At 41.7% G+C, this 26145-nt stretch overlaps 1 protein-coding gene and 1 pseudogene across 1 annotated transcript in view; both read right to left on the reverse strand.

Moving 5' to 3' along the window:
* The window catches only part of MIB1 (MIB E3 ubiquitin protein ligase 1), a 174137-nt gene extending 168990 nt beyond the window's left edge, over positions 1–5147 (reverse strand). Inside the window, exon 1 of the mRNA XM_075533030.1 lies at positions 4162–5147. Coding sequence (XP_075389145.1) covers positions 4162–4390 — 229 coding nt within the window. The 5' untranslated portion in view covers positions 4391–5147. The remainder of the gene's footprint in view (positions 1–4161) is intronic.
* An 11413-nt stretch (positions 5148–16560) lies between these two features.
* On the reverse strand, positions 16561–26020 carry LOC142427462 (peptidyl-prolyl cis-trans isomerase A pseudogene; annotated as a pseudogene).
* Between the last annotated feature and the right edge of the window lie 125 nt (positions 26021–26145).

Consider the following 26145-nt stretch of genomic DNA (forward strand, 5'->3'; position numbering starts at 1 on the left):
AAGGGTGTTTAGTTTTTATGTACATATTACTTTAAACAGACTTAAATAAAACTGCTTTGTGCTCAATGAGATATTCTCGGTAGGCATAATTCCAAAGTGTGGTCTTTAAATCTTTGGGGAAGTCCTCAATATCCCCCCAAAGGTTTCATTATGTCAAAAGTATTTCCATAATAATATATGATGTATCTTTTCATACTAACATTACACTAATGACATAAAACTGTTGGTGACTGTTGCTAGGTACTGTTGAATTGGTTCCAATTCCTAGTGACCCTGTGTACAACAGAACTGAACACAGTCCCATCCTGTGCCATCTTCACAATCATTGCTATGTTCAAGGTCATTGTTGAACCCACTCTGACAATCCATATCATTGAGAGACTTCCTCTTTCTTGCTGACCCTCTACCAGTGATGATGTACTTTCTCCAGGGTCTGGTCCCTCATGGTAACATGTACAAAAGTACAAGAAAACAAGTCTCTGCCATCCTGACTTCTAAGGAGCAATATACTCCCTTTCAAGAAAAATTTGTTGGCTTCTTTGGCAATTTACGTTTTCTATTCTTCAATACCACAAGTTCAAATGCATAAATTCTTCGTTTTCCTCATTCATGGTCCAGCTTTCACATACATAGTGACAACTAAACATAATATGGCTGTGTCAGATCTGCCTTAAGGCTTCCAAGTGCCATTTTTGCTCTGATTACCCAATGGAATAACTTCTTTTGATTTCTTGATTGCTTCTTCCATGGGTATTCATTGTAGAGCTAAGTAAAACGAAAGCTTTAACAACTTCAATTTTTTTTTTATCTCCGTTCATTATGATGTTGCTCATTATCAGCCCAGTTGTGAGGACTTTTGTTTCCTTTTAGTGAGGTGTGTGTGATCCATACTAAAGGCTGCAGTCTTTGATATTCATCAGTAAGTGGTTCAAGTCCTCTTCATTTTCAGCTGGCAAAGTTGTGTCATCTGTGTATGAAAAAAACAATCAACCATGGAGTTGATGACTCAGGTACACCTGCCCATGGGTCTCTGAGACTGCGACTCTTTTAGAGTAAAAAACCTCTGCTTTCTCCCTCAGAGCAGCTGTTGATTTTGAACTGCAATCTTGCTGTTAGCAGCCCAACAAGTCATCTGCATATAACAGGCTGTTAATGAGTCTCTCCCACATTCTGTAGCTGAATTCTTCACATAGTCCAGCTTCTTAAATGATTTTCTCAGTATAGATTGAATAAATATGGTGAAAGGCTACAACTGTTTTTATTTTAAACAATACAGTATTCCCTTGTTCTGTTTGAGCAATTGCCTCTTGGTCCATGTACAGGTTCCACCTGAGCACAATGAAGTGTTTGCAAATAACCAAGTTAAGCTAGTATCATTAATTAGAGAAGGAGGGGGAAAGATTTAATTATCTTTTCATTCCATTTTTCCATAAACTTTTTGAAGCCCCATTATATGGATATAATGAACTTTCTGATAAGATAAACTAAGAAAGGCATAAGGTATTCTTGCCAAAAATATACCATCTAAATTTAAAGTCATAAGGCAACACTGTATAAACCAAATCACAGGTTCCCAAGTATTTGGACTACTGCTCCCTTTCAGAGAAAAAGAAAAATTCAATCAGTGTCCCCCTGGCAAGTAAACATTTTTGTATTATAGTCCATAAAACAGAATTGAATATAGGTATCTGCTTTTGCAGAGCCCACTATGCCCCTATCATTTCACCCACTTTTGGAGACCCTGATACAAACTCAATTTGGGGGATTCTACAAATCACTGGGCAGTACTCAATATCATAGGCAAACACTGACTGAGGAACTACCTGAGACAGAAGGAAATTAAATGCAATATGTAACTCTGGTTTGGGGTCGAGACCAAAAAGGGGCACTAGAAAGATCCCTGGTTACATCTGAATGAAGAGTCCTGGTAGCGCTTTCTGGTAGCGCTATCTAGTAAACATTGGACTTCTAATCACAAGGTTGATGGTTCAAACACACCAACCACTCAGCTGTCTGCTTTTGTAAGGATTTACAAAGCCTCAGAAACCCTACAAAGGGTGGCTATGAATTAGAGTCAAATTGATGGTAGTGGGCTTTGGAGTAAAAGGCCGGCATATTAGTTAATAGGATTCTATTGATGTTAATATTCTTATCTGTCAGGAACTCTTTTTACTGATTTACTTTATCTGTAGATCTGAAATTATTTCAAAATAAAGTTAAATTTCTTAAAATGTTATATAAATATCAATGACTTCATATAATATTGAATAAAATTTGCAAGATTAAAATGCCAAAGAGTACCAATTACTAAACAGTTTGAAGAAACTATTAATGAATTATAAGCCATGTGCCTGAACTAGTAGGCTAACAAAATTTTGAGTGTATAGAAACAAACATGCCTTATATACTACTACTACTACGAGTGTACGATGGTAAGATTTCTCTAGAGGGCAATGAGTTAACATCTATCAAAATCTTAATTATGTACTCCCTTTGGTGCAGCAATCAACATTTCTTCCAAAGAACACCTGTGCAAATGGATAGATGCACTACATCACTATAAATAACAAAAACACAAAACAACATAAAGCCAATCAATAAAGTACTAAATTAAATCACTGCATCCAATTACTGGAATACTATGTAGTCATGAAAGAAGAAAGTAGACTTATATGTGCTAACATGGAACAGTGGTCAATATATATTTTCAAGTGAAGGAAACAAGTAGAAGAGGTAAGTATAGTTTATTGCCATTTGTGTGCAAAAAGAAGATTTTCAGTATACTCAAAGAGGCTTCAAGATTGTAAAAAGATGCAGTTAAAAGGGAGTTTTTCTAAGAAATTTTTGACACTTTTATACGCTTGCAATATATAGAATATTCTTTAGACTACACAAGAAACTGGTAACAATGGCAGCTCCCTTTTGTACCATGCCATTTAAAAAAACACAATTTTGCCATACACATCTACCTTTTCCATGTTTAAAAAGCAGCACAATGTTATGACTGCTCAAACACTAGGATGGCTTGCATTAATTTCTTTCACCATGTGTTGCGATTAACAATAACCATTTCAAGAGTTGTTAAGCTTAGTCAAACTCATTGTAATGCTTCCTTACAGCCTGTTGATGTAGACATTCTGAAAAAAATTTTTAAATGTGGTTTTAATTAAGCAGAGAAGATTAAAAGTCTATGTGCAAAAGAGCACACTAAAATAAAAGATTTGCTGCGGGCATGCTTTGGTTTGTATTATGTACATCTATAGTCTTAGAAGCACTAACAAAAAAACAAACCAAAACCAAACTCACTGCTGCAAAGCTGATTCCAACTCACAGCGACCCTATAGGCTAAGGAAGCACTGCCTCCTGAGTTTCCAAGACTGTAATTCACGGGACTAGAAAGCCTCATCTTTGTCCTGCGCCAACAGGGCCCAGCTGACTAGTGAATCCAGGGAGGCACACTCATTGCTGGGTGAATAGAGAAGTCTCTGACATAATCTCCAAGTATGACATAAGGGTAACAAAAAGAAATCAAATGCCATCTACTTGACTTAGAAAAAGTAGTTAACACAAAGAAATGGCTCAACATCCTGAAATGCTCCCCTAGGACAGATAGATGTAGACTTGAAGTATCACCCCACAGCGTCCCAAGTGCTATTGGGTTACTGCACTCCACCAGGTCACTGTAGTAAATGCAAAACAACAACAGAATCAACAAATCTTGAGATGTCAACGGCTCCTCTCGCCATTGTAAGAAGCCAACTGAGCACCATATGGCATGGCAAGCCTCCCTTTCAGACAGTTATCACTCGGTGGCTGATTAATTTCGATGGCTTTTTAGACTCTCCGACCCCCTTCCCAGGGGGCCGGGGGGCCGTGTCTGCTGTCTTGCTGGCGCTTTGTGTGTCCCACCACCACCCCCCACCCCGGCTTGAAAAAAGCCTGGCGATGGTGCTGCCCAGAGTTCCATTAGGGAAGTCTTGCTGCAAGTTTTTGTTTACTAGGTTTTGAAGCCGAAACTCCCTTTGGCTCTGTTCCTGTCCGCGTCCTCCCGCCCGGCGAGACGTTGCACCTGGGGCTCCGCCGCCGGCCACACCTCGTCTAGCCACCCCCCGCCCCCACCCACAGACACCCGCAGGCCTGGGCCAGGTGGGCGCCGCTTACCGGTGGGCGCGCTGTCCAGGATGCGCAGGTCGTAGGCCCCGGAGCAGCGGTAGTTGGCGGCGGTGCCGTTGTCCCACACCACCACCACCTCCTCGGGGCTCTCGAAGCTGCGGACCGTGCCCACATGGCCCTCGCCGCCGTCCTGCTTGCCCCACTTCCAGTCCGGGCCGCGCACTACCCGGGCCCCGACCCCTTCCACCATCACCCGGTTGTTCCGGGAGTTACTCATCGGGGCGCGGGCGGGGGGCTCCGCTGCCGCCGCGGGGGGGGGGGCGCTGAGGGCGCTAGGCCGGGGCTGCACCCGCGGCGCCGGCAGCCAACACCGGGGGACGTGCGAGTAACTCGCGGGGGCGGCCGCGCGGTCCCCGCAGCGCCCACAGCCGCAGCCCAGCCGTCGCCGCCGCGGCCGCGCCCCCCGCTCAGACTGGAGCCCGGACCGCAGCGGCGCGGAGGCGGAGGTAGGCGGGCAGAGGGGTGGGGGCCGAGGACGCCCCCGCTTCCTCCCAGCTCCGCGGCCAGACGACAGCAACTGCCGCCAGGAGACCGCGCTACCTCAGGGCCCGGAGCGCGGGGAGCCGGGGGAGGCTAGCGCGGCGAGGGCGGAGCGCAGCAAAATTAACCGCCGGTTTTTTCCCCGTCGACCCTCGCTCCGGGGTTGGCGCCCGAGCGTCGGCGCCGCCGCCTCCCCCGCGAGCAGCAGTGGTACCTCCCGGCGTCCGGCGGGCACCCGGGTCCAGGGGCCCCCTGCTCTCTGCCCGCGCCCACGCCGCCGTGTTGCGCCCGGCCACAGAGTCCCCGCCGGGCGAGAGCGGCTCCACATCCGGGTACTGACAACCCCGACGCCTCAGACGCAGCTCCTCCGAGTGACTAGGAGGGGGCTCCTTGGGCAATAATAACAGGATGCGGGAGATTCGCTGAGAAACGCGACTCGGGAAAGAAAGAATTAAAAAAAAAAAAAAAGATCCCTAAGCGTCTCTCCCGGAACCCAACGGGAATGCGCATGCGCGTGTCCAGAAAAGGGGGCGGGTGGAGGCCCTGTTCCCGTGTGGGGCGACGGAGGGGCGTGTCCCTGGATTTGTCTCCGCCCGGTGGTGCGGCGCGCCCCATTGGCTGTGAAGAAAGGGGCGGGGCAAGGAGCTCCACCCGACCGGCCTGGGCCGGACGCTAGAGGAAGTAAAGCTTGGGCTGCAAGCCTGTTTGTGTTGAACTTGGATGAGCTTTCATTGAGTTCTGGTGAATCTAGTTCTATCATTGAATTCATACAGTGTGATTTTGGGATTCCATATTGTTTGGGGCTTTTTTGTTAAGTGGGGCTGGGGAATAGGACAGATTAAGAGAGACCTGTATTTTTGTATTGTTTTGTTTGGAAACATTTCAATCCAGAGTGGAAAATTAATGTCTTGGATTAATATGGAGGCAACGTGGTAAATAGACCAAACAGCACACGGCAGCCAGAATGATTTATGGTACGTAGAGTTTGAACCCTTTGTTCTCAAAGAGCAAGGAGATGAGTCATTAGTAGATGCTGCTGGTGTTTCCAGAGGAGTCCCTGAAGGAGACTTTTAATCAGGAGGTCAGCTGATTGAACCCACCTGGCCCCAATTATAGGGTCACTTAAGAGTCAAATGGACTTGAGGCATTTTGAGTTGATGTTCTTTAAAGTCCAAGGAGAAGGAGATAGTTCAGAAGAACCAAATAATCTCGGGGAACGACCAAAAGAAGATGTAAAACTGATGGAATGAGTTCTAATGTAGTGAAATCAGTAAAATGGTAATAAAACGATCCACAGAACAACGAAGGGACCCTGTTGGCGCTGTTAAGTGATAGACTGCCGCCAGCCGCAAGGTTGACCCTTCGCCTCCCAACCCCCCTTTTCTGGGAAAGATTTACAGCCTTAGAAACCCTCTACAGGGTCACTGAGTCAGACACGACTGTGGCAATGGGTTTGTTATTGTTTAGATTAAGGAGAAATCGTGACCCTGTAAGCTTTAAACTGCTAACCACAAATCCACTCACTGCTCTCCCAGAGCGCCACCCACTCTTTGGGAGGAAGATGAGACGAGACTACTGCTCCCATAAAGATTTACAGGCGGAAACCCCACAGGTCGCTGAGTCAGGCTCAATGTCATAGCAGGGAGGTTTTCTGTTGTTGTATCAATAGTAAGGAGTCCTGGTGATGTAGTTAGAGCACTCTACTGCAAAGGTCGGCAGTTCAGAACTACCGGCCATGCCCCATAGCAGAAAAATGTGGCTCTCTGCTTCTGTCAAGATGACAGGCTTGGAAGCCCATGTGGCAATTCTGCTCTGTAATAAAGGGTCACTGTGAGTTGGAATCCACTCAATGACAATGGGGGAGGGGGAGGACTGACAATTTGTATTGTTTTATATTTCCTATGACAGTCTAATATTAAAATAAGTATTTTTAGTAAAATAAAAACTTGGCTGACAAGTTAATTCTGATTCAGAGTACAGAGATTAATTGCAATACCCTTGAATTATATTTGCTTGCTTATGTGTTAGTCTGAGTACTTTAGAGAAACAAATCCACAGAAACTCATGTATAAAGAGAACTTTATATAAAAGGTAAGTGTGCATCAAGAAACACCCCAACCCAGTGCTGCCGAAGTCCACAAGTCCAACCTTAACCCATATGTCCAACACCAATCCACAGAGTCATCCTCCATCTCACAAAACAGATGCAATGATGCCGACTGCAGGAGGAATGCTGAGTCAGTGAATGTGTAAACATCTCAGCGCTGGCAGGGGTCTCCACACTGCTGCTCCAGCACCCAGGGCTGCATTGGGGTAGGTCCATGTGGCTTTTCCCTCAGTGGTGTCTTGCAGGAAGTGAGCCTTGCCAGCTAAACCAGGAAACTGGCTAAGGCAGCTGCAGCCTGGTGTGACCATCACAAAGCAAGCGACCCGAGAACTATAAAAGCAAGGCTCACTGAGCCATTTATCCCTCCGCCCTTCAATTAACCCCACCTGTGTTTATCAGCCAGGTTGGCACAATAACTACCTCACCTTAAATCATGACCTTCACTTCATTCCAAGGGAAAGGGATCATAAGAGGTGATGTCTCCTCCTCTTCTCCCCTCCCCTCCACCAGTTTGCTCTTATCCTGTACATAGAGAACCACATTCTGGGGGCAAGAGTAAGGTTGGAGCCTACCTGTGGGCTTCCCTTTCCCTTACTCTTCATGGGCTCAGAAACAAACAATAGAACCTCATCAAAATGTCTGGAATACAACTTAGCAAAAGTATGAAAAACTCAAATAAGCCTGGTCTCCATGTTTGAGGTGAAGAAAATTAACATGTCCAGGATTATAAAGGATATTGAGACGTAGAGCTATAGCAATAACCCAGATAGTGCTATATGTGATAGTTCTCTATTAAACACTACCTCATCCATCCCTTTAATACACTGTGAGCATGTCAAGTTATCATGTTTCTAAGGACCTTAAGTTTAATATACTGATAGTCTCCAAATTACTTGAATCATACACCTTTTCTGTATAAAATTTGAATTTGTACTTCCATATATATTTTCCCCTAGATCTTCCATAGAGTTTTATGTATAAACTATATATATTCCACAATTATGCACTTCAATAATCATAGGTTATAAATATTTTTGTGAGAATAGTATCTGCAAGGATACCAGCAGAGAAAGCATTTTGGGAAGAAATGCCATGTTATTATTTAACTACACTGCACATAACTTGATAATTTTGTATAGTTTATTATGTTATCTTTACATGTTAAAATTTAATTCATATATAGATAAAATAAAAATTATACATACTTGGGAAAAAACTATATATATATATATATATATTTAGTAACTGCTATGTGTTTTATGAAACACACTCAAAATAGAAATGATAAAAGGTTGATAAATTAAATATTTATATTTTCTCTCATTCCAATAGACTCTCTTCTGCATGCGTAGGCATTACAGTGGTAGTTTCTGAAGCAGACTTACTTCACTTTGGAGACCTGGGTAATATAAGTGTGTCTATTATACTTGGAACCTTGTCAGTTTGTATATGTGTTTGCTCATCTACCTATTTGTTAAGAAACATTAAGGGGGAAAAGAAAAAGAAGCATTAAGGGTAAATTAAAACTGATAAGATTTTTATTCCAACCATCCACCAACATACTGCCATTGAGTTGATTCTGATTCAAAGCAACCCTAAAGTAGTCTATACTGTTCCAAGGGGGTTCCAAAACTATAAATCTTTAGGAAAACAGACAGCCTCATCTTTCTCCCAGAAAGTGGCTGATGGGTTTGAATCACCAAACTTGTGGCTAGCAACCCAACTTGTAAACCACTGTCCCACTAGGACTCTCTTGGGCCCACTTAGGAAAATGTAAGTACCTCTGAGGATTTCACACAGAAGGAATTTCATAGTGAATTGTTTGCAAAATTATTGGAAGAGCTGCAGATGCAAAAAGATAAATAACTACTTGAAAGCAGTGCTCCCCAAATCTAGAGAAACAAAAGAGAAAATAGCATTACCTAGGGCTCATAACAGCAAGCCATTGAAAGTAAGCAGGTGTTGCAAATATTGACCCTACTGTTGTTTTGCAGTGAGTCATAAACCCATATTCACACTGAAGCTGCAGAAAATCAGGAGTCCAAAGTCACCTACCAGGGTCACTACTGTCAATCAGAGCCCCTTGCGTCCAAGCCTAGCTTCGTTAACTATAAAACTCAAAATTCACTACCATCAAGTCAGTGCTGACCCATAAAGACCTCCCTGTGGGTTCTAAGACTGTAACTATTTACAGAAGTAGAAAGACCAATCTTTCTCCAAGGAGCTACAGTAGATAATATTTACAACTCCCTCTTCCAACTAAGACCCCCAGACCAAGCTCATTGCCATCACGTCCTTCTGAATCCTTACAGTTTGCTGCTGCCTCCTGGTGACCTTATGGCAAATCTAGAGGACAGGGTAGAACTGCTCATGGGATCTCCAAAGCTGTAATTTTGCGGAAAGAAATTGTCACACCTTTCCCCAGAGCACAACTGGCTGCTAAATTCAAACCACCAACCTTCAAGTTAAAAGCCAGATGCTTAAGCACTGCACCACCACGGCTATATTTCCTTCCATTGTTGTTAAGTGCCTGTCAGTCAATCCCAACTCATCACAATCCTGTGCATGACAGAATAAAACACTGTCTGGGCCTGGGCCTTCCTCACCATCGATGTTGTATTTGAGCTCATTGTTATCCCCACTGTGTCAATCCACCTTGGTGAGGGGCTTCCTCTTTTTGCTGATCTTTTACTTTACCAAGCATGATGTCTTTTACCAAGGTCTGGTAGAAGGAAAGTTCTAAATGTGCCCTAGAGAATCTCAAGATTCCTAATTTGTCTTTTTTAACCAATTTTGTAGCAAAAATCTCTTTTGCACTTGCTAATTGGAATCAGTTACCTGACCTGAACAATTTAGTAATTCTTCTTCCCTGTCGGTTCAGCAATTAGAATCAGTTACCTGGACAATCAGTATTTCTCCTTCCCTATCAGTTCAGCAGTGTGGGGAAACACATTGTTCAGGTGGCAGCCCTAAGGCCCAAGTAAGTGGAGCCATCCCTGGGCAGAAATAGTTCTTCCTTGATAACTAAGTCTTTCAAACCAGTAAAACCCAAATATGTGAAAACGAAAGTAATTTTTCCCAAAGTTATGGCATTTAAAAGTTTAATCATAAGAAAAGCTACCTCTTAGTTCTTGAATCTGCCAATTCTTACTATGCCAGTACTGTATATTGGTCACCTCTTCGAAGCATATAGCTCATCATATAAGATAGCTCTCCAACTTGGAGAGTAGGATCTCCCAGTCTGTTAAGGGCTATCAAGTCAGTTCTGACTCAGTGACCCTATGCACAACAGAACAAAACACCACTCGGTTCCTGCACCAGCCTCACAATTGTTCTTATGTTTGAGCCCATTATTGCAGCCACTGTGTCAGTCCTTCCTTTGTCCTTGCCCCTCTACTTTATCAAGCATGATGTCCCTCTCCGGGGATGGGTCTCTCCTGACAACATGTTCAAAGTACATGAGACAAAGTCTCGCCATCCTTGCCTGTAAAGAGCATTCTGTTATACTTTTTCCAAGACAGATTTGTTTGTTCTTTTGACGGTCCATGGTAATTTCCAGCCCCATAATTCAAACGCATCAATTCTTCTTTGGCCTTCCTTATTCTCCCATAGCTTACTGTGAGTCCTCAATAGACAATCTATGTTCCATAAGACCAAACACATATGAATGATGCGCTACCCGGACAGAGGAATGAATTCTGTAGACATGAGTTTATTGCTAAACTACATTTTGCTGTAAAAATGAGAAGACAGACAGACAGCTGCAGCTTTTTATTCAGTAGCAACATGTATGCATAACATAATGGAAATTAAGACATTCAGTAAGTTTACAGTGGTGGTATTGCCAGAGCAATGAGGGAAGGAAAGGCAAATCCATACCCAGAATAAGTTTCGATCCAGTACAGACAAAGGCTGCCCACTTCACTGGGGAGGAGTTCAAGTTGTCAACTTGTTACTGCATTACTGGCTATTGTCCTTGAAAAATTAAACAGGGGGTCAGTATTGACCTTGGATAATAGTGGGTTGGTGTTGACTTTGGGTAATAGAGGCAGTGACAGATCAATCTTGATAAGTAGAAATCCTTGTTCTTGAAACCACAAATAGCTGTATTGGCCATATCTTTGTACATGACCCCGTAGAATAAGTACAAGGAAAGCTGAGAAAGAAGCTAGCTGGTTTTCAGAGACTAAGGCATCTTTCCCATGTCATGATCAAAAGCTCCCTCTACAATGGGTGCTTTTTTGTAAACATCTTCATGGGACACAGTTATCCTCATCCGTGTCCATCCCACAAGATCTACCTACATCTTTTTCTCCACCAGTTTTCCTCAAATCCAGCCAAACGTCAGTCAATGCCTATAAATCAGTATAAATCTATATCTCCTGTCACCATTATGCCAAGGCAAAATAGCCGGTCAGATGTACAGCTCATCGTTCGTTCCATTAGGAGGGTTTCCCTTCTTTAATGTCCTTCAGAGTCATCCCTGAGCGAAGCTGTAATGCTGATGAGCTCACTTCTAGTTGGGATCAGTAAATCATAAAGAGCCATCTATAAATGAGGCCCAATCTTTTTCTTCCTCTGGCAACTGCTCATAAGGACCACCCCAAATGGCCCCACGTGTGAGTTGAGAAATAGCCATGTACAAGAAAGTTCTATGGGAATCTGAGCTGCCTGCTCATGAAACACACTTGCATCTTCATAATATTGCTTGAACATGATAGAATTTATGCTTGAGGCTATAACATCCAACTCTATGACCTAAATAATTATATTACACACCTATTTCATAATGGACTGCTCAGATAACATGGACATGTTCCATGGTCAGCCATCTAGTCTTAGCCACAGCTCAGAAACAAACAAAGACTATTTCTCTAAGGGAAATAGTTTATATTGACAGAAAAGGGCATACTTTTGCTCAAAACCTAGAAGTTTGCACTGTGATTCTCTATCACAGTGGTTCTCAACCTTCCTAATGCCATGACCCTTTAATACAGTTCCTCCAGTTTTGGTGACACTCCCCCACCAACCATAAAATTATTTTTGTTGCTACTTCTTAACTGTAATTTTGCTACTGTTGTGAATTGGGCAACCCCTGTGAAAGGGTTGTTCGACCCCCAAAGCGGTCACGACCCACAGGCTGAGAAACGCTGCATGAGCATTTGCATTTCTGTCTGCCACAAATATTTCAGCAACAATGGATCTACGCATTCATATGCCCATGTGGTAAAGAAGTTTGCCCTGCAGTTGGGGCCTGCTGAAGAAACATGACTTACTTTCAGACCCACTCAAATTGGTTCATGGGAGAGAGAGCCCTCTAAAATCCCAAAGGCCTGCGTGCTTTATTTCTTTCTTGACAGCTAAGAGTGCAACAATTTCTCTTTTACTTTAGAGAGGATAGCCAGATATGCCCACGCCACTGCACCCATAACAACTTCGCCAAAGTGATGAGATCTTAAATATTGTTGGAGTTCCATCTTCCATTCTCTTTAACATTTAGGTGTTTTACTAAGACATGTAGTATTCTTGACACGACGGGCTCACCAAGTCAGGTAACCTGATGCCGTCACTACAATGGAGTAATGTGATGCCTTGTGGGGTGGTGAGACATCCACGACCTCTGAAAACTAGATGATGACAGAGACACATACTTGACATAGTACTGATGAAAGATACTGAGCATTTGCTGTTGTCCCTGCTAGGTGACAGCAATATGCTTGTGATACTAGTTGCTAGCTGAATCTCCCACCACCATATATGGCTGCAGATGGAAGCAATGAAAGAGTTTTTGAAGATGCTAGATGCTTAGCAGGAGGTCAATGAAAACAAAGACCCTCAAGGGATAGATCGAGAAGTGGCTACAAAAGTGGGTTTAAACATAGCCATGGAGGGCGGTGCAGGACTGGGCAGTGTTCCATCCAGTTGTACATAGGCGTCAGGATGAGTTGGAACCAACTTGATGGCAGTGAACAGTAACAACAGTGATTCCTTCACCAATGCATTCCCCGGTGTCTTAGTGAAAGACGTGTCTTCTGGAACTTCTCCAAGGACAAAAAGGATGAATGGGGAAAAGGTCACATAGGTTAAATCCGCGCCAACTTTTCCTTCTCCTTAAGTTATTGGATTCTTTTCTTTAAATTGTACATGGAAACCTACATGTCAATCTACTGACATTATAAATGGGATCAGTCATTTGACTGGAGGCAATTATTTATTTATTTTTGCTTTTATTTCTTATATATTTTTTAAATCATTTTATTGGGGGCTTGGGCAACTCTTATCACAATCCATAAACATCAGTTGAATCAGGCATGTTTGTACATATGTTGCCTTCATTCTTTTCTAGACATTTACTTTCTTTTTTTTTTAATCATTTTATTAGGGGCTCATACAACTCCGATCACAATCCATATATACATCAATTGTGTAAAGCACATTTGTACATTTATTGCCCTCATCATTCTCAAAACATTTGCTCTCCACCTAAGCCCTTGGCATCAGGTCCTCACTTTTTTCCCTTCCCTCCCCACTGCTCCCTCCCTCATGAACACTTGGTAATTTATAAATTATTATTTTTTCATATCTTGCTCTGTCCCACATCTCCCTTCCCCCACTTTTCTGTTGTATGTCCCCCAGGGACGAGGTCACATGTAGATCCCGGAAATCGGTTCCCCCTTTCCAACCCACCCTCCCTATGCCCTCCCAGTATCGCCACTCATACCACTGGTCCTGAGGGGATCATCTGCCCTGGATTCCCTGTGTTTCCAGTTCCCATCTGTACCAGTGTACATCATCTGGTCTAGTCAGATTTGTAAGGTAGAATTGGGATCATGACAGTGGCGGGGGTGGGGGGGAGGCATTTAGGACTAGAGGAAAGTTGTATTTTTCATCGTTGCTACATCGCACCCTGACTGGCTCATCTCCTCCTCAAGACCCTTCTGTAAGGGGATGTCCAGTGGCCGACAAATGGGCTTTGGGTTTCCACTCTGCACTCCCCATCTCATTCACTATGATAAGAATTTTTGTTCTGGTGATGCCTGATACCTGATCCCTTGATACCTTGTGATCACACAGGCTGGTGTGCTTCTTCCATGTGGGCTTTGTTGTTTCTGAGCTAGATGGCCTCTTATTTACCTTCAAGCCTTTAAGACCCCAGATGATATATCTTTTGATAGCCGGGTACTATCAGTTTTCTTCACCACATTTGCTTATGCACCCATTTATCTTCAGTGGTCATATCAGGGAGATGAACACACAATGATATGATTATTTTGTTCTTTGATGCCTGATAATGGATCCCTTCAGCAACTCGTGGTCACACAGGCTTGTGTGCTTCTTCAATGTGGGTTTTATTGCTTCTGAGCCAGATTGCTGCTTGTTTATCTTCAAGCCTTTAAGACCCCAGATGCTATATCTTTTGATAGCCAGGCACCATCAGCTTTTTTCACCACATTTGCTTATTCACCTGTTTTGTCTTCAGCGGTTATGTCGGGAAGGTGAGCATCAAAGAATGCCAATTTAATAGAAGAAAGTATTCTTGCATTGAGGGAGTACTTGAGTGGAAGCCCAATGTCCTTCTGCTACCTTAATACTAACCCTATATTTATATATGCACATAAATCTATTTCCCCATCCTCATGTATGAATATAGTTGCATATGTACATGTCTTTTTCTAGACCTCTATAAATGCCCTTTGCCTCCCAGCTCTTTCCTCTATTTCCTTTGACTTCTGGAAGCAATTATTTGATAGATGCCTTCAAGACAGTTCTGACACACAGCTACCCTATATACAAGAGAACAAAACCCTGTCCCATCCTGGGCCACATCCCATAATTGTTCTTTGGTTTGATCCCCTTGCAGTCATGATGTCATTCCATCTCACTGAGCGGCCACCTCTTTTTTGCTGATCATCTACCAAGCATGATGTCCTTTTTCTAGGGACTGGTCTCCTGATAGCATCTTCAAAGTATGTCAAACCAAGTCTCAAATTCCTTACTTCTAAGCCGCATTCTTGCTGTGCTTCTTTGAAGACAGATTTGTTTGTTCATCTGGCAGTTCATAGTACTTTCAGTATTCTTTACCAACACCATATTTAAATGCACCAATTCTGCTGTTTTCCTCATTCAATGGCTAACTTTCACATACATGTGAGGTCATTGGAAAACCATGGCTGTGTCAGATGCATCTTAGCCCTCAAGGTGACATCCTTACTCTTCAATACTTTAAAGAGGTCTCGGATAGCAGACTTCCCTAATGCAATTCATCACTGGATTTCTTGACTGCTGCTTCCAGCAGCCGTTATTGTGGATGCAAGAAAGATGAAATCTTTTCTCATGATTATCATGAGGTTTTCTATTGGTTCAGTTATGGAGCATTTGACTTTCCGAATATTGAGTTGCAATCCCTACCGACGGCTGTAGCATTTATTTGAATGCTCAGACATTTCACTTGGTATTCCTTCAGTTCCTGGAACCTTGTTTTTAGCCTAATGCCTTCTTCCACGAGTACCATCATTTCTTGGTCATATGGTACCTCTTGAAATGGTTGATTATGAACCAGTTCTCTTTGGGACAGCAACTGCAGCAGTCTTTCCACCTTTTTTTTTTTTTTAATGCTTTCTGTGTCATTCAATATTTTGCCCCTAGCATCCTTCAATACTGCAACTCAAGGCTTAGAATTTCTTCACCAATTCTTGTACCTTGCAATATGCTGTGCTCTTCCTTTAGCTTTCTAACTCCTGGCCTCTGCACATTTCAATAGTTTACTTTGTCTATTTGAGCTGCTTTTTGAAAATTTCTGATCTCTTCTTTCACTCCTTCATTTATCCCATTCACTTTAGCCAATCTGCATTCAACAGCAAATCTCAGTCTCCTCTGACATTCACTTTGGTCTTTTCTCTTTCCTATCTTTTTAATGACCTTTTGTTTTCCATATGTATAATGTTCTTGACGTCATCTCATAAATCTTCAGATCTTCTGTGATTAGTGTTCAATGCATCAGATCTGTTCTTGAAATGTTCTGTAAAGCCAGGTGGGATATACTCAGGGTGATAACTTGGCTCTCATGGACTTGTTTCAATTTTCTTCAACCTCAACCTGAACTTACATAGGATATTCTGTTGCACAGTTGCCCCCTACTTTTTTGAGCTAATGCTACTGAACTTCTACATCATCCCTTCCCCCAGCTGTAGTGAATTTGATTTCTGTGTATTTAATCTGGTGACATTCATATGTATAGTCATCATGGATGTTGTTGTAAAAAAAGGTATTTGTAATGAAGAAGTTAGTCTTGCAAAATTCTATCTAGCTTCATACCTATCACCAAGGTCATATTTTACTGGTCCTTTGTTTTGTTTCTAACTTTCCTATTCTAATAACCAGTAATTATTAATTCCTCTTGATTGCATGTTTGATCAATTTTAGATGGGAAAACATTAGTAGAACTATTCAATTCATCACTAACTTTAGTGGTTGGCGTGGCATAAATTTGAATAATAATTGGATTAACTAAATCCAATGCAGGCGTATAGATATTATCCTAGAACCGACAGCATTGTACTTCAAGCTAGATCTTGAAATGTTTTTTAATTGTTTAGCTTTTATTTCATAATCATAAACTTAACTCTGCTTTCCAGCTGGACTTAAGGGGAATAAGGAAAGCAGGAAACCTGAAGAACTGGAGTGAAAGCACAAGATAAAACGATGCTGTAAGCACATTGGGAACAGAAGGGTGATTTCCCAAGCTCCAAAAGGAATGGTCTGGTGCTTAAGATAAAACATGAAAATTCAGATAAGATTTCTTAGAGTTGTCCACAGTCAGCAATGGTGATCTTCCTGCTGGTTTTGCCATTCCTGGAACCAAAATGCCCCATGGCTTCCACAGTGTCCATGCCTTCTTCCACCTGACCAAAGGCCACATGTTCCATCCAACCATTCATCTGAGCGGGGCAGATAAAACACTGGGGGCCGTTTGGATTGGGCCCACCATTTGCCCTGGACAGGACGCCAGGACCTGTGTGCTCCAGGATGAAGTTCTCATGCTCACATTGCTCTCCATAGATGGACTTGCTGCCGGTGCCATTCTGGTCTGTGAAGTCACCGCTCTGGCATATAACCCCCTGAATGATTCTGTGAAAGCAGGAATCTTTATAACCAAAACCTTTCTCCTCAGTGCTCAGAACACGCAATATTTCTGCTGTCTTTGGACCTTTGTGTGAAAATAGCTCGAAAGAGACTCGGCCAAGGGGCTCGCCATCATAGCTTTGTCGAAAAACACAGTAGGCTTGACCATGGCTGGACGCAACAGGACCAGACAAGACTACAAATTCAGGCGGCGGCGTCTGCAAAGCGGCCTTGAAATGTATTTTTGATGATGAATGGGAAGCTATTGCTTTTGAATTTGTCCTACCCAGCAGAGTAAACCAGACAATTGTGTGACTCAAAATGGACAACCCGTGTCCATTTCAGATCATAATGCTCAGGATATTGATGTCTGGATGCTTTCCATTAAATTTATGATGACTTCCAAATTTCCTAGATTCACACTTCATGTTGTTGTTAGGTGCCAGAGTCGGTTCAACCCACACACAACAGAACACTTGCAGCCACTGTGTGTGAGAAGGGTATCACATTGAGGGCCATCCCCTCTTCTCCTGCCCCTCTACTTTACCAAGCACGATGTCCTTCTCCAGAGACTGGTCTCTCCTGACAGCATGGCCACAATATGTAACAAAAAGTCTCACCATCCTTGCCTGCAAAGTGCACTCTGGCCGTACTTCTTCCAAGTCAGAGTTGCTTGTTCTTTTGGCATACATCCTCCACCCAACCCCCCCATACCACCCCGTTCCCCCCCAAAAACAACAAATCACTGCCATCAAGTCCATTTGAACAGTGCCCCTATATAGAGTTTGAGACTGTTAATCTTTAATCTGCTAGCACTACATCTGATAATGTTCCCCTGATATTTATAAGGTTATCAGTGGATCATTTTCCACCAAAAGGGGTCCGCCTATCCTCTGACACAGATCCACCGCAGGTGACCCAGCTGGCATTTAAAATACAGGTGGCATAGCTCCCGGCATCACAGCAACACACAGGCCTCACTAAGGAAACCTGACAGGTGCGTCGTGGTGAGCAATTGAATGAAATGAGCCCTGACGTCAGGGGCTTTGGGTTCTCTACCATGGAGCTAAGATTTATCAGCTTCGTGACCTCCAGGAAATCATATACCTTCTCAGGTTCTCAGATGCCTCATCTGTAAGACAGGGGTGCTAACAATGTTTATGGACCTAATGGTTCTTGGTTCAAGTTTGCATCTGTCCTAATGGGCTCCAGTCTACGGCGAACCAGGGGTTGGTGCTGGGCAGTCAGAGCAATCACTGCGGTGAACAAGTGTGTGAACGAAAATAACAAAGGGGGGTCTTGGTGGCACCTTGGTTGGATGTGGGGACAATAACACATCCATCCCTTGCCTTTCCTTCTCAGTCATTCCATAACACTGAAGCAACAATTCAGGCCATATCCAACAAATGGCAATGCTTTCCCTTGATTTCACCCAAAATAGAATAACAGTAAACACTTTAGTAATGCCGAAACATTCTAGTGAAATCTTAGATTGGGTTTGTGTTTCCCCAGTAAGACTTTACAGGGTCTCACTCCCCCCTCTCTTCCCCTATCCCTTCCTCCTCCCTTTTGGCAAGTGGGCAGACACTCAACCTACCAATTCTAAGAAGGCCTCTCTTTTGCGTATTCTCAGGCATTCCTTCCCAGAAAAAGATATAAATTGTTGCCCATTTATAATTCCTGTGGCAAACTGTAAAAATGTCTGGGAGTGAAAAGCCTACTACTTTGTTTTCATTTTTAATCGTGTTTTATTTATCCAAGGTTTCTTTCTTTTCCATATAAAACTGGTAATTAGTGTTTCCATTTCTTTGAAGAATTATGGAGGGTTTCTAATCAGAATTGCATTCAATTTATATTTTGGTCATACTGACATTTTCACAATATTTCATCTGGCTATGCGGGAAAATGGTCACTTGTTGCATTTGTGTAAGTTCCTTTCAGTTTCTTAGTATCTTGAAAGGAGTATTTTGTAGTTTGTTTTGTGTGTGTGTGTGTGTATGTGTGTGTGTACTGGTAAGATTTATTCCTAAATATTTTATCTTTTGTGTAGTTGTTATAAATGGTCTTGCTCTCTTTTTTTTTTTTTTTGGTCTTGCTCTCTTAATATCTTTTTCAGTGTTATCATCTTTATTTTGGGTTTTTTCCATCATCTTTAATATACACGAATCCAACTGATTACTGTAGATCTTATAGCCTGCTATGCTACCAAAATTTTCAACTAATTCAAGCAATTATGTAATTGAATCTTTAGAGTCTTCAGTATATAGGAGTGTATCAACTGCCAATAAAGAGATTTTTATTTCTTCTGTGCCTGTATGCATGCCTTTAATTTCTTTTTTATGTCTTATGGCTCTAGCTAAAACTTTGAGAACCATATTTTAAAAAGTGGTGATAAAGGGAAACCTTGCCTAGTTCCTGATCAAAAAGGAAAGGATTTCAATTTCTGTCCATTCAGTGAGATGCAGGCTATTTTGTTGAGTGCTTTTATCATGAATGGATGTTGAATTTTATCAAATGCCTCTTCTGCATCAATTAATATGCTCATATGTTTTTCTCACTTATTTTGTTTATGTGATGAATTACATTGATTCTTTTTCTAATATTAAACCATATTTGCATATTTGGTATGAATCCTACTTGACTGTGATATATTTTTTTGATGTGCAGTTGAACTCTATTGGATAGTATTTAATTGAAGATCTTAGCATCTATATTCATTAGAGATATTGGTCTGTCATTTTCTATTCTAGTGATATTTTTTTTCTAGTGATATTTTTGCCTGGTTTAGATATTAGAATTATAGTTCCCTCATAAATTGATTTTGGTAGTACATTGTCCATTCGTATATTGTAGAATAGTTCATATAAGATTATTATTATGTGGGCTTTGTTGCTTCTGAGCTAGATGGCCGCTTGCTTATCTTCAAGCCTTTAAGACCCCAAACACGATCTCTTTTGATAGCTGGGCACCATCAGCTTTCTTCACCACATTTACTTGTTCACTGGCTTTGGCTTCAGCAGTTGTGTCGGGAAGGCGAACATCATAGAATGCCAATTTAATAGGAAAAAGTATTCATGCATTGAGGGAGTGCTTGAGTAGAGGCCCAAGGTCCTTCCGCCACCTTAATACTAAACCTATAAATATAGGCACATAGATCTATTTCCCCATCCATATATATATATATATGCATGTACATGTCTTTGTCTAGACCTCTATAAATGCCCTTTGCCTCCTAGCTCTTTCCTCTATTTCCCTTGACTTTCCTCCTGCCCCACTCTCATGCTCCGTCCCCACCTGGGTTACAGCTATACCTCTTCGTTATGTTACCTTACCCTTGATCATTCCCTCACAGGCCTGCCACTCCCCCCTCACCACCAATTTGGATCCCATGTTGTTCCCTCGTCCCTGGGTTTGTTAACACCACTTCCTTACCTCCCCCACCACATCCCCCTATTCCAAGTCCCCCCCGGAACTGTTGGTCCCATTGTTTTTCCTCCAGATAGTTCATCCAGCCTGTCTTATTTAGACAGACCTGTGGAGACACTAACATGCACAAAACAAGACAGAGGAAAACAAAGCAACAGTATACAACCAGACAACAAAACAACAACAAACCACTGACAAAGAACAAAACAAAACACATCAAGAAAGAAAAGCTCGTAGTTAGTTCAAGGATCGTTTGTTGGCCTTTAGGAGTGTTTTCCAGTCCAGTCTGTTGGGGCACCACGCCCTGGCCCCATCTATAACATATTTTAAAATCAGAGTTTGATCCTTATTTTCTTCTTCTTTTTTAGGATTGTGTAGTCTATTTGGGACCCCTTGAAATTTCATATACATTTGAAAGATTAACTTTTCCATATCTAATGATTTAGGAAATGTTCCTTTCTCTTCTATTTTATGGAGAAGTTTGAGAAGGACTGGTGTCAATTCTTCTTTAAATGTTTAATAAACTTCTTCAGTAAAACCACCTAGTTAGAACTTTTCCTTGGGAGCTTTTTAATTATTGATTCAATTTTTTCACTTGCTATGAGTCTGTTAAAAATTTTTATTTTTTTCTTCAGTTAGTTTAGGTAGTTTATGTGTTTCTAGGAGTTTGCTCATTACAAGTATTATCTAATTTATTTGCATATAATAAACATGCATAGTATTCTTTTTTGTTCCTTTTTATTTCTGAACAACCAATAGAATGCTCCCAGCAGTAAAATAATTTCCAATTTAGCTAAAGGTTTATTTGTTTTATTGATCCTTTCAAACAACCAACTTTCAATTTCATTCACTCTACAGTTTTTCTATTTCACTTTTCTCTGCTCTAATCTTTGTTATTTAATTTCATCAGTGGCTTTTAATTTAACTTTCTCTTGGTTTTTAGGTTCTCACCTTGTAAAGTTAAAATTTATTTAAATACTTCTTTATTTTGTAATGTAGTTAATTAAAGTTGTAAATTTCCTTCTGATGACTGCCTTTCTTGCACCTCATAACTGTTGATACATTATGCTATTCCTTTATGCTGTGTTCACCTCTAAGTATTATATTTTCTTATTCCTTTTTTTCTTTGTTTAATTAGTATTAATTTTCATATTTTGTGTAATTTTTAGTTTTCCTTCGTAATGATTTATAATTTCATTCCATTGTGGTCAGAGAAGATGCTTCATAGGATTGAAATCTTTTAAATTATATTGTGACTTGCTTTTTGCCCTATCATATGGACTATTGGAAGAGTGACCCATGTGCACTGGAAAAGACTAGGTACTGAGTTGTTGGTAGGATTCTGGCCAGGTAAATGTCTATTACAGTTTGTAGTACTATTCTAATATTTTATGGCAGCATGACCCAACTGTCCCCTCAAGAACACTAAGTAAAGCAATGAGCCCTGCGCTCAGACCTTAGGTACCCTGAAATAGTAGACAACGTACCACACTAAAGAACTTCAAACTGAATAAAAATATGAACAAATCATGCAGTAGACAGTGTTTCTTCCACCATCTTTCTTCCCTGATGCAGCAGATGAATGGCTACAGCAAATCCTCTGAAATCTCCCCCATACCACCAGCCTGCACACAGCACACTTTTGAGAAGTGTCAGGGGAAGCCAGCCCCTAACACATCATTACGGGTCCAGTAGGCGCAATTGTACAGTGATAATAAGTAAAGATCATAGTAGAGTTATTGAGAGCATGAGAGATAAAATAGAAGTATTGAAATAAATGGAGTCAGACACGTTTCATAGTAGCATGCTCACCTCAGCCCCGCTGATGGTCCACATGGAGGGAGAAAGTATGAGAGCTTTAATGCTAGCCCAGGCCTTTTATATTCTCTGGGGACATGCAAGCCCCCTAATTACAGGTGAGGACATACGTCACTGGAAGGGGCTGTCCTATAGGTAATACAGTAATGAGAGGGGGTGGTCTAGGGACATACAAGCAATAGGAAGGGGAGGGATTGGGGTTATACATGTGACAAGATGGGCAGATCCTAGGTTTAGGATGGTGGCTTAACTTTGACCTATTCCCTAGATCTCCATAGGACCATTATCAGTAGGGTGTAAACCCCACCTACTGGAACCAAATAGATGACTGCAGGCGTCCATTGTCTTTAACAGCAGGGAGTGGGGCCCACTGCTGTCTGGCAACAGATCGCCCTCAGGGAGGGTACCTGTGAGCATCTGACCTCCCTCCACAGAGAAGGGTCCCAATATCTGGCTTTGAAACAAATAGAACTGACCACCTGAGAGAATTAAGCATCCCCTCCTTCCTGACACTGAAGACAGACAGCTGCTCCCATAGTCTAACTCATGGCTCGCCTGTGTATTAGGTAAAGCTCCAATCTCTGGCTCTGAAGTAAAGAGGACAAATATTGCTAGCAAGCTGTACAGGAAGTATATTGTGACTGGTCAAAAGTAGCTTAAAAGGCTGACACTGCAGTATGTTCCTATTGGAGCAATCACATGGGGGTGGGAGGAGAGCAATGACCAAGGACTGAAGCCTATAGCCAATTCGGTGTGCATGTTCCATCAGTTTGGGTGTTCCTTAAGGAGCCCGCACAGGAAAGGGAAAGAAAGGTAAATCAGAGACTAATTCCTGTCCAACACTCACCCCAAACAGGCAGATTGTTTATTGCATTTTTTAAATCTGTCTAGGAACTGCTGAAAATATGAAACATTGTATGATAGACTAAATTATGCTCCCTAAAATATGTGTCAACTTATGATACCCTGTTGCATTATAACCTAGTCTTTGGAACCCTACCATGTCAATAAGTGCAATATTAGTTTATTGTGTGGCTGTCTCCTTGCTGTTTACAGTAAAATTCAAGAGGAAAAAGAAATTTAAAAATAAACTGTTCAATGAAAAAAAAAGCACCAAACAAACAAAAACTTAAAGATTTGCAAAGTCTGTTATACCAACTGAAAACACATGTCCTAGATTTTCATCAAGGATGTGGCTACACAAACTTTTGTTAAAGAGATAATTCTGTGACTGATTGAATTAACCAACTACCACAGAAAGTCCATCAATTTACATTGAAGAAGGCAGCGATACAACAACTGGAGAGACTATTGCCTGCCTCTTGGAACTCTATAGGCAGGAAACCCACTGAAGTAGCTCTATTTGTTGTCTTCCAAGAAAATACAAGACCTGTCCCTGGAACAGCCCAAACGTCAGCACAACTATTGGACGAAATATGGGAAGCAGAACTCCCTCCAGTCCCAAAGGCTGGAATTATAGCCTCTGGGGTCTCAAAGGGTGGGGTCATGATCTCCTAGATATTAAAGGGTGCTGCTACAACCTCCTAGATCAAAGAGTTAAATTTTCACCGATTCAGCTTCAGAGTATGGAGATGCTGCTGAGGCATGAGATGGAGTTGATGCTCAAAGCTGAGGAAGCAAAGCTGACATCCCAGAGGACCTGGAAGGTAGAACTAAAGACCAGGACCAAGGGGTCTGCACCCAGAATTCTGGTAGAATGGCCAACATCCAGAATTCATACATGCAGGGCCATGATATGGATTCAAGTGTGTCGATGTGGCTCAGCCAAGATTCCCAACATTGGGCAGTTGGTCTCCATTGTTGATCTGATGAAATTATCATCCATTTTGCGATGTGCTGTAAATTCTAATTTCTCTAGTCTAATGAACAAGATCAAGAGTCTTGATGGTGTAGTAGGTTATGCATTGGGATGCTAACTCCAAGGTCAGAGGTTCAAAAACACTTGCCACTCCTTGGGAGAAAGAGGAGGCTTTCTACCCACCCACCCCTCCCATAAAGAGACACAGTCCCAAAATCCCATAGGGGCAGTTCTACTCTATCCTACAGGGTCACTATGAGTCAGAGTGAACTCAATGGCAGTGAGTTTATCTTGGTTTTCATGAACAAGGTTAGTATGTAGTGTACCTTGAATCGCAGCCTTACTCAAGCCATACCTTTGCTGGACTCACAACTTTTATAAGAGGTAAAAGAGGAAAGAAGCAAGAAGACAAGGAGGGACCTGACTATCAGGAAAGAAGAGTCCAGAGTGATGCACATCCTGCACTGAGAGGCCCCTAGACCAGGGGAAGACTGATGGCAACAGACATGGAAGTTTCCAAGGGACGCCAGGCGCACAAATGCTGAGAAGAGAAAGACCTTCCCCTAGAGCTAGCACCATAATTTTGAACTTCTAGCCTTCTAAACTATGAGAAAATAAATTTCTGGGGTTTAAAAACAGTTTTATTGGCACTTCTTCTACACATCATCCAATTAATAATTGAATCATATCAGGAAGAGGTGTACAATCAATTTTAGAATAAGTGTTTGCAGAACCACCCTCCTGTGATAGCAGTTCTAGCCAAGGAAGTGCACAAGCATATGTTCTGTGACCTTGGTTGACCTACAACTGACAATGGAAGGGCGAGAACGCTAGTGATTAATAAGAATTCCTTGGAGAGAGCTTTTCTGTGAATCTCATCGCATTTTCATGAGAAAGAAAAGGGAAGGAGAAGAGAACGTGTTTTCCTAGGACATCAGGCCAGTAAAAGGTCGTTTAGATTAGAAAGCTAGATCTATAGCTCTCCTAATGTAAAGGGCTTAGAAGATTAGGGTTAGATTTAATCCAGAGAGCTGTAAAGGTAAGTAAGCAAATTAAAGCTGTAGATGGAAGCAGAATGGAACTGAATTTGGAAAGCATTACATTCTCACTGAAAGCTGACATATGACTCACTCTTTATCTGAAACAGATGGCAACCATGAGAGATACCAAATTAAAAAAGAAGAAGAAAGAAAGAAAAAGAAACTGATAAAAGAGATGGAAACAGATTAGTATGGCAATTGCCTTTAATCCTGCTCAAGACAATTGCTTGCAGGAGCAAGAAGATCTCAGTAGAAATTTTCTGGGAATAAATAAAAAGGGAATGCCTTAAATGACCAGTTAAGGATATTCATTTACTTTCATCAAATATAATATTGGTAAGAGAAGGGGATCTCTCAAAAATTCAAGAAAATGCCCCCAAAGGGTCCACTTTAAACACCATTATGGCTCAAATAAACCAATGCTAGCTCAAGGCCAGGTAAATGAGATGCTGGTACTCTTCCTGACTTCAGCCTAGGAGATGCCAAAGACATCCAGCTGAGGAAATGGTGGTAGTTGGGTGGAGTTCGAGGGAATGGAAGAATTAAGTGGGAAACCAAGAACCATAAACTATCTTTTAAGTTTTATACTGGACTCTTCTTTTCTTTTTTTTTACACTGGGCTCTTTAAGTTGAGAATACATTGTGATTAAACGTGATCAGAATTAATTTGATGGTGTGTGGATTATATCTAACTTTAAAGATAGTGATCAGAAAATGTAATTTAAGAAAAGTTATAGAGTCTGCTCAAATTTTCATCTAGGAGCAAGAAAATAGCTATCCACATTGGCAGGAGGAAAGAATAAAGTTGTTTTGGGATTTTACTAGAAAAGCCCCATTTGTAAAATTCTGTATTAAACATCTCAACACCATCACCCCAAGATAATCTCCCATGCCTACTACATTGTCTTCTTTTTTATCTTCCTTTATATACTATCTCCTCTCACAGATAATTCAGTTCTCAGTGACACTGGGGAGTTACTCAACTGTGTATTTTGTTACCTTGGTCAAATGGGCGATCTCATACATACACCACATTGTTCCTTTCTCCCAGAGTCTTTAGATTAATTTCTCAACATTATATTACTGAATTGTTATGTTTTGAGTTCATTTGATTGGCATTTGAGTCCAATTAAAGCATCAGAAGCACTCATAACTGCTCA

This window comes from Tenrec ecaudatus, chromosome 15, assembly GCF_050624435.1.
Source record: "Tenrec ecaudatus isolate mTenEca1 chromosome 15, mTenEca1.hap1, whole genome shotgun sequence".
Lineage (NCBI taxonomy): Eukaryota > Metazoa > Chordata > Mammalia > Afrosoricida > Tenrecidae > Tenrec > Tenrec ecaudatus.